The sequence below is a fragment of the Pogoniulus pusillus genome, chromosome 2 (assembly GCF_015220805.1).
Source record: "Pogoniulus pusillus isolate bPogPus1 chromosome 2, bPogPus1.pri, whole genome shotgun sequence".
Taxonomy (NCBI): Eukaryota; Metazoa; Chordata; class Aves; order Piciformes; family Lybiidae; genus Pogoniulus; species Pogoniulus pusillus.
The window spans coordinates 36549847-36568420 of NC_087265.1; the positions used below are offsets into that span (position 1 = coordinate 36549847).

Here is an 18574-nt window from a genome sequence, read left to right on the forward strand (position 1 = left end):
TTTGTTTTTTTTTTTTTTTTTTAAACCTCCAATATTTTCCATTAGCAAACAAGATTTCTGTGATAGAAATGTGTCACTTCAGAAAAAACCCTCTGACACCTCTGCATCTTTAATCAAATCTGCTTGTCCCAGTGGCAGAATAAGGATGGGGGAAGCGCAAACTAAAGAGCAGTGTGGGCACCACACACCGCTTTCCTCTCTCCAAGTCCACAGCCTTCAGCAGAGGACCAATATAAAGGGTCAAAATGCAGAGAAGAATGAATGCAGGTTGGGGCTCCCTCCACTTCCCTCAATAAATGGAATCCATATTTATTGAGAGATAAAAAAGTGTAGAAAGATTCATATTTCACATGCAGATACAAACCAGACAGAAAGAGAAAGCAACTGTACAGGAAAAGGGAAAACAAAAGCTATGCAAGTGTCAGTGCAACCTATGTCCCTGGCAAACATGCTTCTGCGTTGTGGCTTTCTTCCCATTAAAAATTGGCATGATTTGGTATGATGGGTATGTACTAAAAGACAGGAGCCCCCAAAAGGCTGCAGAGTGAGGCCTGTGCTCTATCATCACTCAGATGCTTTGAAAATGCCACCCAGTCCTGCCCTTTGCCTGAAACACTGTGTATAAACATGGTGCACAGAAGTGCTGCATTGCTTAGTACATTTTTCAATAGTCTTGTGATCATCTGTTAAAGGACTTGATTCAGATGCTGGTTTGACCTCTGTTCTCAAAGCTCTTCTTTTGTCTGTGAGCGTTTCTAATCACATGGGTTGAGATTCAGCATGCCAAAAAGAGCTGTGGTATAACGGAATTTGCCCTTTAACCTTCAGGTCTCCCCTCTGCTGAGACACAGTTGGTTTTTGTTTTCAATTAAGTGAAAACTGAAGAAAACCTGAGAGAGGTAAAAGTAGATTTGTTCCCCACCCTGGTCTCAATGTTTGATACTCAGGTGAAACATCAAAACTTACCCATTTGATTTTTTTTGCATTTCAACAGACTGCTTCTAGGGACTGCAAGTGAAATTTAAAAGCAGTCTTTGACTCACTAGCACTTTCTTCAGCTGTTAAAACAGAGGTGTGCTACATAAGGCAGCGAATTGGATGTTCCATGTGAGATGGAGGAAGCTGACTGAATGTTTTTTGATGAATTCCTTACTGCTGTGATATCCTAATTATCTCACCCCGCAAGACCTCCAGCATTTCCACAGAAAACATGTTTTCCTCTCTCCCCCTTTTACATGAAGGTAAAAATTAAAAATTCTACCAGTGTCCACAATTCAAAAGGATTTTCCTGATGTTTTCCTTCCACACACAAAGAGGGATGTATTTTGCTTTCCTGGTTTTGCAAGGAAAGTTGAAACAGTGATTTTGCGTTATTATAACACTCGTCGTTTCTCCCTCTAATTTGGCTGGTTTTTAATAAAGCTCCATTGATTCCACTGAAAGAAATCCCTCCTGGCAAAAGCAGAACACACACGCTGATTGCTAAATATGCAGCAATTATCATATTCAGCAGCGCACTTTAATATCTTATTTATAGATGTATCTATCTATAATTTGCTTTAATTAAGTTGCATTGATTTTAATGACAGAAGCAGTCCTCAAAGAAGAGCCTAATGTGATATGAGCCCATCGGTACTGCTTTACCATTGTTGGGATATAACAGGACACCTTTAATACTTTTTGATATTCTTGGTGGAGCTTTTCTTTCTTAAGTTGGCTGCAATGGCACACTAAGGTGATGTTCCAGGGCAGCTCTCAAAACCACCTCCACCACTGGAGAGAAAGCACTTTCAACTTCATTGGGCAAACTTACTCATAGGACAGCTCTGAAGAATAAAGAAGGAAGCAGTATCTTCCCTGCAGGTCCTGAGGAGCCTTGTGTTTATGCTAGCACTCCATTTTACAGACATCTTGGGGGTGTAACTCTTAGAGGTCCTCAAATCACAGTCAAAGTTTGTTATTTATTTTCTTGTCAACAGAAAATACAGGGTAAATAATTTAGGCCAGTGAACCAACAGATGGTTATAGGTGCCTTTCACAGCACAATCACAAAGTGAGGATCTTTGTAGGCTCTTAAAAGTTGATTTCTGGGCTCAGTCATAGGGAACGTTGAGCTTTCTTTTTGTTAAGCAGGCACTCACTTTCAGCAGTTTGCACTAGTCTAGTTTGGAGATTGCTCCAAAGAACACTTGATGCTATTAGAAATGTGCCTGAGTTTGTGAAAAAACATCTTGAAAAGCTACAGGAAGGTATTGCTGCACTCCTTGTAGAGTCTCACAGCCTTGGTTTCTGCTGGGTGCTACCACATACCTTGGCCCTGATTCAGGAAAGCATGCTAAATACTGATGAGGGTGGTTTGTTTTCATTTCAATAGCATTTGATTCCTCTTGGAGGCATTCCCAAAGCTAACATACACCTGCATCTCGCAGTGACTGTATCTCCTTTTTGGGTGAAAATACACAGGAAAAACATTTACATCTCTGTATCCTGAACATGTCTTCATATACTGGAACACAGCATCCTAGTGATAATGATATTGGCATCTTACCTCAGAAGTCACCCTGAAAGATACTATTGGTGCACATCAGCTGAGGATCTGCCTCAGAAACTACGGAGGTAGCTGTACAACACTACTTATGCAGACCTTAATGCATCACTCACTACTAGGTTTTTTTTTTTTCCAGAAGTGACAAGTGTGTGCTTTTCAAATCACCAACTTTTGGAATATATCAGCACTAATTTTATAAGCACTAATTTTGTCAGAACTGCTCATGTTAAAACATGAGGGCATGACCTCAAAGGGAAAATATCAAAGTACATTCTCAGTTTCTGGTCATCACTTTTCATTTGCTGATTATTGCTTAAGTGTTGATTAATAGTTATGTTCATGCTGCTAGAATGCATTTCCCCTGGGTGAAAAAAAAAATCTTTGTTTAAAGGAAAAAAAGAAGTAGTAATCAAACCATCCTTCCTCCTCCCTGTAAGAAACACAGACACACACTCAAGTCACTGATAATCTCGATTTTGATGGTGAGTAGTTTTGATAATCTTCACTTTAAAAAATCAGCTGTGTGCAATCAGAACACTACTTGGTCAGACAGACTGACAGGCAATTAAAGGTTCTCCTTTTGCCTCTATCTCTATGCACATCTTCACACACATATATACATGCACACACATAATCATACATACTTACAGTCACTGTCCCTTCTTCCTGTGCAATGAACACTTAGGAACTGCCAGCAGTGCTCTATGTTGGAATTAAGCAGGACTGATTATCTCAGGATTTACTTTTCCTCCTCAGTAATGCCCTACCTCTTGTTCAAGGAGGTGAAACTAATGGTTTAGATTTAGAGAGAGTGGAAAATTTTCTGTAAAGGCAATAGACTGAGGGAAATACAAACACAGATGGGAACTTTAAAAGGGAAACAGGCTGTTCCCATAACAGTTTAAAAACATGGCAATTGCCTTCGTTTGTAGAAAACAAGCTCTCGGCATTTGCTGTATCTTGCAACACTAAGTAGAGAGAAAACAGCAAAGATGGAGGTGAAGCCAAAACTGCAAAGTGTTTTTGCACAGCCATACAAAGATAATATTCTGCTTTCTCAACCCTAGCTCCATGATCTCCTGATCCTTAGTGCTGGAAGACCATGGTTTCCTGTGACCATGCAAAATGAGATAATTTCCTGGCCTGGGCCTGTCTCTGTGGGTGGCTTCTTTTTCCATTAGGTTGTATAATATGTTTTGGTTAATTCTACCTCTTAATTGTCTTTAATGAGCACCAGATTTGTGACACCCTCACTTACAAATCTATTCTCAGAGTAGAGGCACAAAAAGGCCCATGAGCTGGGAGCAAAACTTAAATGAAGCAAACCAAAGAAAAGCTCAGCATTGACTCTTTCCAACTAGAAGAGGGCACTTGAATTGCTCTTCTATTGCAGCAGGCCAATGTAATTAATATCTTTGCAGCCACTAAAGAGAATAACTTATCACAGTGGTGCAATATACAGCATCCATAACACGTACATGTGAATACATTTCTAAAGCAGATCTCCTGTAGCCGTACAGCACTGCACACACATCCCACCATGAAACCAGTACCTTGACTTAAGTCTGTTTGAAACTAAGCTGCTTCGACCCTGGTCTTGCATTCTTTGCTTCTCTCCTCACTGTAATTAGTTTACAAGACTACTTATCCAGATGATTACTGTTTTTAAATGACAGTAGTCTTTTCTTTTACTCCGGTTCATTGTTGTGTATCATTCTGTCTGGCTATCTGAATACTCAGGTCTCTACATTTTCTTATTATGTTATCTCCTGATATAAGGCATTTTGAAATACTTCATGAGAGACACTCTGTGAAGTAAATTGAATTGAGTTTTCTCTCAAAGTCAAGGGCTTTCAGCATCTTTAACGAGCTAAGTCAGCAGAGTTCCTGGCACCAATGCCAGGGTATAATGGCCATGCTTTGCAGCCCAGCTCCTGCTCTTTTTAGGGAAAATGAAATGACAGTGTCAATACCTGGAAAGCAGAGGAGGGACAGATCGATATTTCCATTTATGCTGAGGATGGCAAGACAAAAATATTTGGGGTATTTTTGAGCTTTTTAATGCGTGCATTGAGACAATGTGAATCTACCTACACCTGCTGGTGGTGCTGAATGTGTACATGGGGGGTATATGCATGTGTATGTCTGGGAAGAGGCAGGGAAGGGGGAAATAGCAGGATATGGAACTAAATTGCAGAGCAAGTAGTGAAAATAGACAGTGAAAAGCTTCCTGCGGGCAGGCGGCTTCACAGGGGAGAGTAAGCCTTTCATTGTCTATAAAATCATGCCTTGCTGGAGGTCCTCAAGAGTAGAAGGGGTAGTGCCTGGAGGCAGTAAATCTCTCACTGTTGTATTATTACATTCTAAACACTTAGCTACTGTACAATCAGCACACTTCTTCATGAGAAAACGAAGAAGAAGGGGGAAAATGAACAAAGGGAAGAAGATGGCAATAAAATTGGGAAACAACCCCCTGCCACAGCTCTCCCCCAAGAATACTTCACATCAAAGAAAACCAGCAGACAATAAATCGTCATGGAGTTAAAAGTTAACCTCAGCACCTTCCATTGTGATTTGACACCACTCTGGAACAACACTCCTAGAATCTGAATGGTTAGTCTGCTGCACAGGGTATTAAATCCACCTTAATCCTGTTAAGCATAGATGCCACTAAAGAGAGGCACTCCCTCAATGGCATCATGACAAAAACTCTCCACACTGCAAATTCAATATGGTTAACAACAACAACAACAAAATCCCAAACCTGGATTAATATTGAGTAAACAACATCAGCATAAGCAGGCTTAGAGAAAGGAATTGCTTTCCATATGCTATGGCATCAGGTTGCTCCGGATCTTCAGATACCAGTCTGTAAATGTTACAGACATTATTTCTCCTGCTTGCAACTGCTGTTGGGTGGCGACCTTCTTTGCTTGCTGATACCAATTTAGCAGTTGGTACAGTTTCTCTGTGATTTGGTACTGTCTGTTGTTTGCTGGTACCAGATGGATACCAGATGGGTAACTGTAGGCAATGGTTCCTCTGTGTTCCAGTCCCAAAAATCGCTGCCTATAGGGTCAGTCTTGTCAGTTGACTCCTAAATGGCACTTCAAAGCAGCATTCTGAAAAACCTCAACATCTGTTCCTTACTCCTAATGACCTTAAAAAAATGTTGCAGACATACTTTCCTTTAGCCAGGAATTACTCAGCATCTGCAGGAAAAATATAATCTTGCAGATGCTTGCAGCCATCAAACTCACTTCCTGCTAATGGCAGCTCCAGAAGCCACCACCTCAACTCTGAAAGTCAGCAGTGAATGTGAGGTATAATCAATATATTATTTTCTGTGGTAGATCCACAATGTAGGAGTTCAGAGACTTTTCAAGGCATTTTTCAAACAGTATTTTCAACAGCAAAGTGGAAGAACAAGAAAACAAAAAAACTTAAAGTGCCTCTGAAAGACAGCAGGGGTACCTGAGGACCAACCATAGAGGGAAAGCTAGGAGAGAGAAAATGGTGGAAGAGTTCTAAGTGTTGATCTGTGATTGGTCTTTCAAAAGGTTAACCTAGTTGTCAAATTATAGACAGGAGCTGAGAGGTCAGTTAATGGTTCTGAATATTGCCTGTTAGAGTTCCCTCCTATGTTATTCCATATGACTGCTTCTGTTTCCATGAAAGGGAAAAAAGTTTATTGAGAACAGCAGAGGAGCATTTGGGTAAATTCTCTGTATGTGCTACAGCAGAATGCTGTCTACAGAAAAATACAGCTGACATCAAAGCACGTCCCCCACCCCCTGTCTTGCTTCATGGAGAAGTTATGATAAACAGGTTATGTGTTCCCTAAGGTTACCATGGAAACTCAGTCTTTTCAGGCTATCATTTGCAAAGGTAAAATTTGCATTAAAATATGATGGAATTTGATTTTGTGCATGTGAAACTCAAGTGGGGTCATGCCACCACGCAGTATAGCTATTATTTCCAACCCAGGAGCATACGCTTAAGAGAGAGATCTATTAATCTATGTAAACACCTCAGTGACCAAATTACAGTTTAATTGCTAACTTGACAGGTATCTTCCTAGCAAATTAAGATAAATACTTTGAAAATTAGCTTCACATGCAAATGTAAATGTTAATACTGATCCACTGGTGGGTACCATTAGACAGTATTTTGCTAAATCCCCTATAATCATTGCACAGGAAAGATTGAATTTAGATTGTCAGAATGACTTTGTTTTGATGATGGCAGACCAGGGATGGAAGGCACAGGCATGTATTTCACATTATAAGTTGTTATCTTGAAGGAGTTACAAAACTATGAAGTATAGAATACAATTTGATATGATTGTGCTTACTGCAACACAGGAAAACTTCTGGATCTCCTCAGAATCCAAATTTGCTCACTTTGAGTTGTATCATAACTTCAAAGTCATAATTTCATGCTAGGTATCTGCTACTCTGACTTCTTTTGGAATATCTGATGTCATAAAGCATACACCTGGTCCAAGCCTCCCCAGGGTCCGCATTCCTCGAGACTCACTGCCATCATTTGTCGTCACATGAAGCGCTGGTCTTCCTAAGTAAGAGTACATTACTCGCAATTTTAAGTTTGACAGTCACTAGTTCCAGCCCATCAAGAAAACAGATGAATGGACTAAAGCCAGAAAAGTCTCACAAGTGGTGACCAGACTCCATTTTAGAAGAGATAGCAGGATTTGCCTTCTTGCGCTGTTGCATGCATTCACAACATATATGCTGAATTCGATATGCTACTTTATGAAAACTATGCTAGTCTGGAACACTGGATTATTCACACACATCTGCCTTGAATAGTAGCAGCCTCTTGGAGTTTAGCAGGGCTAAAACTCTCATTTCTGCATGGAAGGCAGACATCTCAGTATCACCTGGATTACAGAAGACTCAATATCTCCTATCACACAGGATTTATGATATACGGTTCAGCTGGAATGGCTCTGCTTAATATTGGGAAACATGAGACTTAACACAGCAGCCAGACCATTTGATGAGGAAAAAGCTGCAAAAACACAGCCAGCAGTATTTGTTGCTCTTGCTTTCTGTTGTACTGTTAATAAATACAGTTGCAAGTGTCTCAAAACCACTACAAAAATAAATAAAGCCAAAATCGGTCCTTCAGATTAAGTTGCACAGTGCTAGTATTTTATCAGACTCCCTTCTGCTTTGGAATTCCTGCTTGCAAATTCAATTTACTAAACAAAGCAAGAACATTAAAGGTTCAAAAAACCCACATGTAAACAAAAATGAAGTTGATTACTAGCTTTTTCAGAACTTCTCAAAACTCAGCACATTTGATAGAAGAAATGTATTCCAGTAGGATCTTGTAGTGAGTAAGAAATAAAGTGTTAGTGCTCCTTTTTCCAAGTGTTCTTTAACAGCCAGAGTGGAAAGTTGAAGAGAGCTGCTCCTGAGTAGAAAAGCTAAACTTATGTACAGCACCAGCCTCACAGGGTAAATGGAGTTCTCTTTTCCCCTTATTTTGTACTTTATTTTAATGTAGTCTTGGTATTAGATTAGCATCTGCACTACAGACCTTAGACTGGGAACTAATAAAGTTATCTGCCTAATCTCTCCATGTCTGAGTCAGAGACTTTATTTTTCATTTTAAATAATTATAACAGTGTCGCCTGTTTGTTGAGAAAAATAGAGCCTTTATATATTCATAGATAATTGCTTATCCCCAGCACCCAGTGATACATTCTAATTACTTCTTACACCTTGGCTGCGAAGAAATCTTCAACTTCGTCTGTTTCTTAACTGCGAGACAACAGCACAGCCAGAACACCAACACCCTGACTGCTGAAACTGCACCTAAGATGAAATTTTAACAAGCAGCTCTGCTAATATATTTTGCTGTGAAGTACTTCAGTAAAACTCAAGAAGACCCAAGGCCTCCACCTCAGATCTCGTACTAGTACTACAATAATGTGAAGTGCTGCACAGATGTACAATAGAAGAACTCAATCCAGAAATCAAAAGTAATCAGAAGGCCATTATTTTAGTTGCCTTCTGTCACGTACTTAACTATAACAAATAAAAGACCTGTACTCTAACAGCCTCACTGACATAGCTGTATTGCTCGACCCAGCTTCTTTCAAGTTTGACCCTGTTCTGTACATGCTGGAGAACTGTTACCTTTTGCCTCACGGAGGTAGTTCTGTTTTCTATTATGTTAAGTGGCACAATTCTGCTGTCCTTTGTCAAAACTCTCAGCTCTTTTAGTGGGATGCTATCCCTTGCAGGCAGAGCCGGACAGTGATCAGCATCTTTAGGAAACAGGGTGCTGTCTGGAACAACAGTAACTAGGCAACAATTTGGATCGTCAGTATTTTGTATAGAAGAGATTTCTTTTCAATCAACACCACACACTGAACAACAACATAACCCGGGGAGATTAAGCTGTGAGAATTCAAAGACAAGTCAACCATGTCAGCATCTATTTGATAAATGCACCAGATAGCTGGTAGTAAAGGCAAAATCTTGTGGCTTAGAAGAGGTCAAGACTGATGCCTGATTTCAGCCTGATCTAATAAATACCTAAACACAAGCTTTAGCTTCAGACATGAATTTCAACGACAGAACAGACTTGTCTTGTGATTGACAAATGAGGGTTGTTGTAACTGGAGCCCCTTTCCAGAAGTTGAAGAAAGTTCTTCACTGAGAGAGTCATTGGACACTGGAATGGGCTGCCCAGGGAGGTGGTGGAGTTGCCGTCCCTGGGGCTGTTCAAGGCAAGATTGGACGTGGCACTTGGTGCCATGGTCTAGCCTTGAGCTCTGTGGTAAAGGGTTGGACTTGATGATCTGTGAGGTCTCTTCCAACCCTGATAATACTGTGATACTGTGTGATACTGTGATACTCTTACCACTGGCCTGAGGAAAAGGAGTGCAATTTTAAACGGTTACCTACTTTTTTCCCTTGTGTAGTCAGACCCATGAGCAGCTGTATTTGATTCTATGGTGTGTGGGGCACTGATTTGCTAGGGTTCAGGACCAGGCTGTCGTGAAGAAGCACGTCTTGCTGAGGGTAAGGGAAGGTTGCAAGTGCAAAGCATTAACTTCAGTAACCAACACAAGGTTGGTTACTAAATATCATTCCTCTTTCATCTTCCTCGCTTCATGGTGGCCTGAGATTGAGCAGAGTGTGCATCCTTGCTCAGGGAAAGTGGCCATGTAGTTACCTATCTACGGAGCAAGTGACGAGTAGACAGAAAACTGTTCAAGTCTGTACTGGTAGAAGCTTGCCAAAATTGCAAAGACCCAGCTACCTTGCTACTCAGAACTGCAGTGAAGCCAAATACCTGTGTCCATTCAAGTGTGCCACAGAGTTTAAAAGCTGCAGAGCCATGGTCTATGTGCCCAAATGTAGCAACTGCTCAGCATACTGCATGGCATGGATTCCTTGTTCACAAACTACGCTCATCAATGTAATTACCAGTTAAGAGTTTTATTTCTCTCTTCCCTAAACACACTGGGAAATTAGGAAAAATACACTCGACAGAAAATCTCTAGGGCTCTTCATATGATAGCAACGCAATCTGTGGCAGCTGTCATGACCTCTGTGATGCCCCACTCAAGTTGTTCATTTGGGCAACACCAGGAGAATCTCTTCTAACTGCAAAGGACATGAATGCTGGAATATGTGCTAATAGGGAACTTCTCAATGCTGTGAGCCTGCAAGGATGGCTGCAGCCCTGCAGCACCACAAGCTTTTGTCTGATTTCTTTCAACTACTTGTATGAAGTAAGAGAAACGCTTATTGTTTGTCCTCCTCAGAATCACCCCCCTGCATCGAAATACAACAAAAAGCAGCTGTGTGATGAGGTACCTTGTGGAATAGGTGGTGTGATATATTTCTGGAATTCACACAACAATACCAAGTGGGCTTTGATGAGATGACATATGGCACCAAAACTGTTTCCCTTGGTAAATAAGAATGTGTACACAGTGTTAGCATGAAGACACGAGCATTTCAGACTCCCCTCTGGTTCAGATAATCTATGCCAAATTCAACCTTTGTGTAAGTAGGAATGACTCCAAATGAGTTATAAGATTCGCTCTCTATTACTAGTATTAATGCAATTGAATTTGGCTCTTCCTGCATGTGCCATTTGCAATAGTTTATTTTTCACATGAGGTTTGGCAGGGATTTCTCCACAATAATTTTCCTCCACAACCTACCCCCAAAAGCCAGCCTGTAAATTTCAAAATCCCTCTCCTTAGTTTGAACAGCTCTTTAGAATATTCCCTGATCTGAAACCTTCATTATGCAGAGATCAGTAGTGACCATAAAAAGTTCTTGACTGGTAAGTTAATCATACATCTTAATAAAACGTTTTATATGTTCTCTTAATGAACATTTTAATAACATATGTACAAATACTTCCGATCCATAGTTCTACTTTTTACTTTAAGTAAGTTACCACATTAAAAAAAATATATTTCTATGTTTTCCACTGTGGTCTGTGGGTTCTGACAGACTGGAATTCTCAGCAGTTTCTCCTATATGGTTTCATATATTACATTAAATTGTCAGCTTCTCCCATTGCACTAGAAGACAGGAATGTTATTATTCTAGAAGTTGGAATTTTGGTTTCTAACCATGGTCCAACACAAACGTCTGTGCATTTTGGGAACCTAACCTATTTGAAATGCAACATCCTGAATCTGGAATTAATTGATCATGAAAAGTACAAACTGCTCTTATTCATCCTGAAGCAAGCGTAGAACCCTTTGACACATTATGTAAAAATAATGCAGTTCTTAACGCTCCCTTTTTTGTTCTGGCTGATTTTTAGGCTTGGATCTCTGCCAGACACACAATAAAATACTTGGCCTTTAACACAGGCAGGCATGATTCTTCTTTCATCCTGTCAACTGGGAACTGACAAAACTCAGTACATTACAGATTTGTTTCAAATGAAATGTTCACAGATTGTATCCAGAGACAGGTTTTCTTATCTCTTGAGGTTATTTATCAGCTTGCAAATCTGTTCTTCAAATAAGGAAATGGCTTTTAGAACCACTTAACATAAGGTTCAATACAATGAAGCTGATGTGGTCACTAACAGGTGAACTATTTTCAGTGTGGCCAGTGTTATATGCAGTCCTTGAACATACATTAAAAAGATAAAGTTTCAAAGATTTACTGCCACTCTGAAAGAAAGAACTGATGCTTTAACTAACTGGATTTGTACGAAGTCTGTAAGAGAATCCAAATCCTCAAATAGATGATTAATTACTTATTATTTAAATGCCCTTAAATACAAGTGCAGATACTAACTTCACGGCTTTGTCTTGATAGCTCCTTTGTTATTTCTTGTGATCTGCTATTAGTCTGTGACTCTTAAAGCCCTGAAAAAGAGTGCCCCAGAAAAAAGCCTTCCAAGTCTTAGAAAGACTGAGTTCTTGAAGCTTATTGCTTACATGGTTCTCTCAGGATCTGACTGATACCACAATACAAGACAATAGTTCATAAACATACTATGTCTCTTTCTGTAACCCAGATCAGGATATGTTCATGACAACTTTTACTACCTGAGGTACTACTAAGACATGAGCTTGTATGCACATTCCTAAACTCTGTCTTGAGCTGGTGCTTCCAATATACTCCAGATGTCAGAAAAATCTAGGGTAATCTCACATTATACTGCGAACTACAGGCATTCATTTTTCCTAGACAGCACTTATCATCACCTTGTCCTTTGGTTAGCTAGCTGAGGTTTACTTTAATCTTTGCTACCTACCCTACAGAATTCTGTTTATCATTTATGCTGGTTATAAACCTAGGGTAGAAAAGGGATGTGGGAAGTAGTACCAAAGGATACAAAACTCAACAACAAACCAAAGCACAAAGAAACTGGAAAATCAGTTCAAAGGATCTGGCTCCATAGCACACACAGTGCTATGTACTTGTGTCTGTTTATAGAGACACACTAAACTGAATTATTCAGTTACTTACAAAAAGAAAAAGAACAGACTGTGGGGAAGAGAAAGCAGAATGAAGACGTAAGAGAGCAAAAAATTCATCCAGCAACAGATGAGAAGAATAGAGAAGAACTGGAAAATGGATGGAGGGTGGGGGAGGAACAGATGATGAGAGAATAGCAGGCCTATTTGAAATGAATTTTTGACCTTATTTTTAAAACATTTATGGATCCCAATTGCCTGTCATGAGATCATGTTTCCTTACAATGCTAGCTTTTCAGCCGGCTCTGCACTTTAACTTGATTTACCCCACTTAAAAAAAGAGAGAGAGATTGTTAGAAATACCCCTTCTATTAGAAATCCTGTCCCATTACAGTGTCAGCTAAAGGCCGCTTGTCAATGTCAGCTTTATCTGATAGAAATTTGTCTCATGAGTTCTCAGATACTTTTTATTGGAGGACCAGACCCAGGGCCCATTTCTGAGACTGTTGATTTGTGACGGGATAGTGTCTTCTCAAATTATCCTCTGTTATTTCCCAACTTATCTGCGTGTTCCATGAGATGGTGGGAAGTGATTGCAGCAGCTGCTGTACGTTAGAAAGACATCTTAGAGGAAAGCTGGCTTAGGTAAAACAGCTGACAAAAGCACTGAAAGAACTAATCGAGTATTAAAAAACACATAGGAGGGCCCAGAATCTCCTTTCCAGCTGCAGCTTCCCTGTGCTGTAACTGCTTGTGGGAAGGAAGAAAACTTATACCAGGAGGCTTGCCTCCTCCTCAGCTGCCAATTCTTTAAAGACCTGATATCCTGAAGATTAGAGTGGTTTTATTTATTTACAACTATGCAATTAGTCTTCAGTATGTCTCTTTATTGACAAGTAAAGGTGGAAAAAAACAGCTGTTTTTCAATCTGTGTGACCACAGCACTGCTGAGGGTCTGCAGCCCAGAGTGAGAAGGATGACAATGTTTTAAATATGTATCTTGATGATTCTCCTGCTTTGAGACATTTGTTCCTTTTGAGCATTTTTATTTCTATTTCTGAACTCCTTTCCTGTTTGAATGAATTGATGTAAGATATCTATTTTAAGCATAAAACTACATGTAAGAACAGAAATTTCAGCCAGGAGTCTAAAGAGAGCAATCTGTGGCCACAGTATTTTCCAGACAGAAAGACACTGCCTATGAAAACAAGGCTGGATAGATCAATGGATTATATTGTTGCAGTGCAGAGACCAGAAGTCTTTGAAATCCATAAATCACTTCAACAAGTGGAACTGTTGCAGCAACAGCCTTGAGAGTACTAAAGCACTCAAGGTAAACTCTGACTTTTGAGCAAACTGCCATTCTTCAAAACAAAAACATTTACAAATATTTTGCATTAGAAGGAGAAAAAGAAACAATGCTGGTACCACTGTTAGTAATCAGTTCAAGATTGAGATACTTAAAGTTCCCTTTCAGGTGCTTTGATTAAGGACAACTTGCCTCACAGGAAAAGCAAAGCTTTGGAAATCAGTAATCTCTGTGCATTATACCTAATAGGAAAGGCTTAGAAAGGATTACCTAGAAGAAACCTTTGTGAATCTTAGGAAACTACACTGGACCATAAATCTCAATCTCCTTCGAGGATTAATAAAGCTTTATCAGTTTCACATAAGTAGAAATCAGCCTGCTGAAGAGGTGCTACTAGCCCAGTCTGGGGCCTCAGTCCAGACACATACCACAGCACAGAACTTCAACAGAAAGACCTATTTGATGGATATTCTCATTGTAGTTTACAAAAACTAATCAGAAGAAGAATGTCAGCTAAACCGCTTCCCAGATTTGGGTCACAAAATTTATGGCAGTAGATTAAAGTGAATTGTTCTAAGGAAAGAATTATTTTGCTGGTACTTTTTTTTTGGTGATTGAATCAGACGAACAGACCCAACAACATTTGGGGGCTAAAAGAATAAATATATGATAATTTATGTAAAAACACCCCTTTTCATGCTATCTCACACCCCTTTAATGCTATCTCACTCTGACTGCAATAAGGTCTAGTCTCACACAGGATTCTTTTGCACTGCGTCAATGACTGAAGCTTTCACTACAGCATTCACATTGATAGTTTGGAAGATGTTAAAACCAACAATGTTAGTTCAAACTTCTGGTATATTTACATTCTTAAGATTTTAATGTAATTCTATCTCTTTTTTTTTTAACTAAAATTTCAGATGTAGCATGAATTGCATCTTACCAAAGTTGCAATTTTGAATACTGGTTGATTATAATTACTTCTAAAGAGACAGAGTCCAATTCTGAAGCCTGCTCAGGTGCAGCTCTTGAGTACCACCATTGTGATCCCACAGACTATAGCTTTTGCATCTGTGTGTAGTGTGACTCCTAGATGTAAACCAGAGAATGCTGTATGTCTGTAATACTTCTATAGTGTTGGTAGAATATTTTAAGATGTTTTGATGGGAGATGAGCAAACCATTCCATTATTCACCTTATAAAGGTTACTAAAAGATGTATCATGGCCCAATTGCCACTGTCCAGCATGCAGACATGCCTCTATTTCCACTCTCTCACTTTACAACTAAGCACAGTGAGTCTGTTCTTCTAACACTCTTGTTAACTCAAGCCCTATGAGGAGAGGCTGAGGGAGCTGGGGGTGTTTAGCCTGGAGGAGAGGAGGCTCAGGGGGGACCTCATTGCTGTCTACAACTACCTGAAAGGAGGCTATAGCCAGGTGGGGGTTGGCCTCTTCTGCCAGGCAACCAGCAACAGACCAAGGGGACACAGTCTCAAGTTGTGCCTGGGAGGTCTAGGCTGGATGTTAGGAGGAAGTTCTTGCCAGAGAGAGTGATTGGCATTGGAATGGGCTGCCCAGGGATGTGGTGGAGTCACCGTCTCAGGAGGTGTTCAAGAAAAGACTGGATGAGGCACTTAGTGCCATGGTCAAGATGACTGGATAGGGCTGGGAGGTAGGTTGGACTGGATGATCTTGGAGGTCTCTTCCAACCTGGATGATTCTATGATTCTACCAGAATACCACAAATTCTGCTGAAAAGCCGTGATGCTGCCACATGACAAAATTTGGCAATACCTGTGTATCTTGAGCCTAACGGGAGGAAACCAGTGCCTAAATCAAAGACAGTCAAAAGATTAGTTATTTTATCCAAGTTTTCATGTTATTAATGCTTTCCTCAGGCTTCTGTGGCTGGCATCAAAGATTTCTCCATTTCTACAAACTCTCTAAATTCACATCAAACTGACAGGGGATTCTTGTAAAACATGAACAAAGCAGCACCTTCTGCTAAAGCAGTCTGTATCACATGGTGGACTTACCCAATGCTGATCATAATCAGGCAGCGGTGTTCTTCCTTCATCATCCTCATAAAAAGGCAAGCCTTCTCGCCTGGCCTGATGGTACTCTTTCCGTAGTTTCTGGATACGATCAGCATTCCCACCGGCTGTGCAGCCACTGAGAAGAACACAAAAGACTAAGTAAGACTCCTGCGTACATGCGTTTCTAACTCTTACCAGGGACCCACATGAGCACGCACAGAGAATTGACACACTTCAGATAAATGGATTATCAATGTTTGATTCTCCTGACTTGCATAGTGCCCATTGGCTGGCATTGACCAGCTGGCAGATGCGCTGGCCAAGCCACTCTCCATCATTTATCAGCAGTCCTGGCTCACTGGAGAGGTCCCTGAAGACTGGAAGCTGGCCAATGTGATACCCATGCACAAGAATGGTCGTAAGGAGGAGCCAGAAAACTACAGTCCTGTCAGCCTGACCTCAGTCATGACCAGGTCATCTTGAGTGCCATCACAAAGCACCTACAGGATGGCCAAGGGATCAGGCCTGTCCAGCATGGGTTTAGGAAGGGCAGGTCCTGCCTCACCAACCTGATCTCCTTTTATGATCAGGTTACCTGCCTGGTGAATGTGGGGCAGGCTGTGGATGTAGTCTACCTGGACTTCCGCAAAGCCTTTGAGACAGTCTGGCACAACAAGCTCCTGGCAAAGCTGGCAGCTCATGGCTTGGACAGATTCACTCTGATATGGGTCAAGAACTGGCTGGATGGCAGAGCCCAGAGAGTGGTGGTGAATGGTGCCACATCCAGTTGGCAGATGTCACTAGTGGTGTTCCCCAGGGATCAGTGCTGGGCCCAGTCCTGTTAAACATCTTTACTGATGACCTGGACAAGGGGATTGAGTCCAGCATCAGTAAGTTTGCAGATGACACCAAGCTAGGAGCAGGTGTTGATCTGTTGGAAGGTAGGAGAGCCCTGCAGAGGGACCCTGACAGGCTGGACGGGTGGGCAGAGGCCAATGGGATGAGATTTAACAAGGCCAAGTGCAGGGTTCTGCATTTTGGCCACAACAACCGCAAGCAGCCCTACAGGCTGGGGACAGAGTGGCTGGAGAGCAGGCAGGAAGAAAGGGAGCTGGGGGTACCGATAGATAGTAGACTGAAGATGAACCAGCAGTGTGCCCAGGTGGCCAAGAGAGCCAATGGCATCCTGGCCTGTATCAGGAGCAGTGTGGCCAGTAGGACAAGGGAGGTTATGCTTCCCCTGTACTCAGCACTGGTCAGGCAACACCTTGAGTCCTGTGTCCAGTTCTGGGCCCCTCAATTCAAGAGAGATGTTGAGGTGCTGGAACGTGTCCAGAGAAGGGTGACGAAGCTGGTGAGGGGCCTGGAGCACAAATCCTATGAAGAGAGACTGAGGGAGCTGGGGTTGTTATGCCTGGAGAAGAGAAGGCTCAGGGGTGACCTCATTGCTGTCTACAACTACCTGAAAGGAGGCTGTAGGCAGGTGGGGGTTGGCCTCTTCTGCCAGGCAACCAGCAACAGAACAAGGGGACACAGTCTCAAGTTGTGCCGGGGGAACTATAGGCTGGATGTTAGGAGGAAGTTCTTCCCAGAGAGAGTGATTTGCCTTTGGAATGGGCTGCCCAGGGAGGTAGTGGAGTCACCGTCCCTGGAGGTGTTCAAGAAAAGCCTGGATGAGGCACTTAGTGCCATGGTCTAGTTGACTGGCTAGGGCTGGGGGATAGGTTGGCCTGGATGATCTTGGAGGTCTCTTCCAACCTGGTTGATTCTGTGATTTGCTTTCTTGTATTAATAAATCTGCTGACTGTGAAGTTGGTCCCCACTTTACAAAAGGCCATCCTTGTCCAAAGAACTTAACAACTCCAGTATAAGACAAGAGACAACAGATGGATGCAGACAGATGGGGGAGCACAAGGAAACTTTTAACATTCCTATGAGTAGCTATAAATGGCTATCATATTTTAATAATAATGATGATGACGATGCTAAGCTGCCAAAAAAAAAAAAAAGTTTCTTTCTGCTCCCACGCTAAAAGTGGACTTTCCCTAAAATTACATTTTTCAAGGTGCAGAGTAAACTATGTTCACAGAGAAGCAGAGAAAGAAGTTTCATGTCACAAAAAGTAATTACGCAAAGGAGGAAAACATCAGCCGTGAAAATACAGGGGAAGTAAGAGAGATGGGAAAGCACACTGGCAAATCTTGACACCATTTTTTTTACAGTGGTAATGAAACAGTAATCCATTTAGTAATCCACAAAGACTCACTTGTATGCTGAACTGCATACACTTCGAACTGCCGGAGTAAAGCTAATGGAAGTGGCTTAGCTTATCGAGTTAAACACATGCCTATCTTTGCAGATTTTGACCCTGATGAGCCTTCCAAAACCTTACAGATGGACTTGTACAACTGTGGAAGCTCAAGTTATATCTGGAAGGATTAAAAAAAAATATGAAATGCCTAAGAATAAAAAAAATAGAAATACAGGCACATTAAAAGGAAGACCTTTCCTGCAGCTACTTCAAGTCTTGCTGTAGTCAGCACTGGGCTGAATACTGACTGTTTGGCTCAATAGCATTTACTGGCATTCACAGGGAATTGCCATACAATTAATTTGTGCCAGCTCCTAAACTCAGACCAGCATTATTGCAGCATATCATCATGTATTCTTTTAATCAGCAACCTTCACTCTGCCTCACCAACAAGAGGCTACGGAGATACAGCTTTATTCGCAT

General features: G+C 41.2%; 1 protein-coding gene across 3 annotated transcripts in view; it reads right to left on the reverse strand.

Moving 5' to 3' along the window:
- The window catches only part of PARD3B (par-3 family cell polarity regulator beta), a 474018-nt gene that overhangs the window by 39445 nt on the left and 415999 nt on the right, over positions 1-18574 (reverse strand). For all 3 annotated transcript variants that reach the window (XM_064161234.1, XM_064161224.1, XM_064161216.1), the window contains one exon: positions 15841-15976. In XM_064161234.1, the coding sequence (XP_064017304.1) occupies positions 15841-15976 (136 nt within the window). The remainder of the gene's footprint in view (positions 1-15840; positions 15977-18574) is intronic.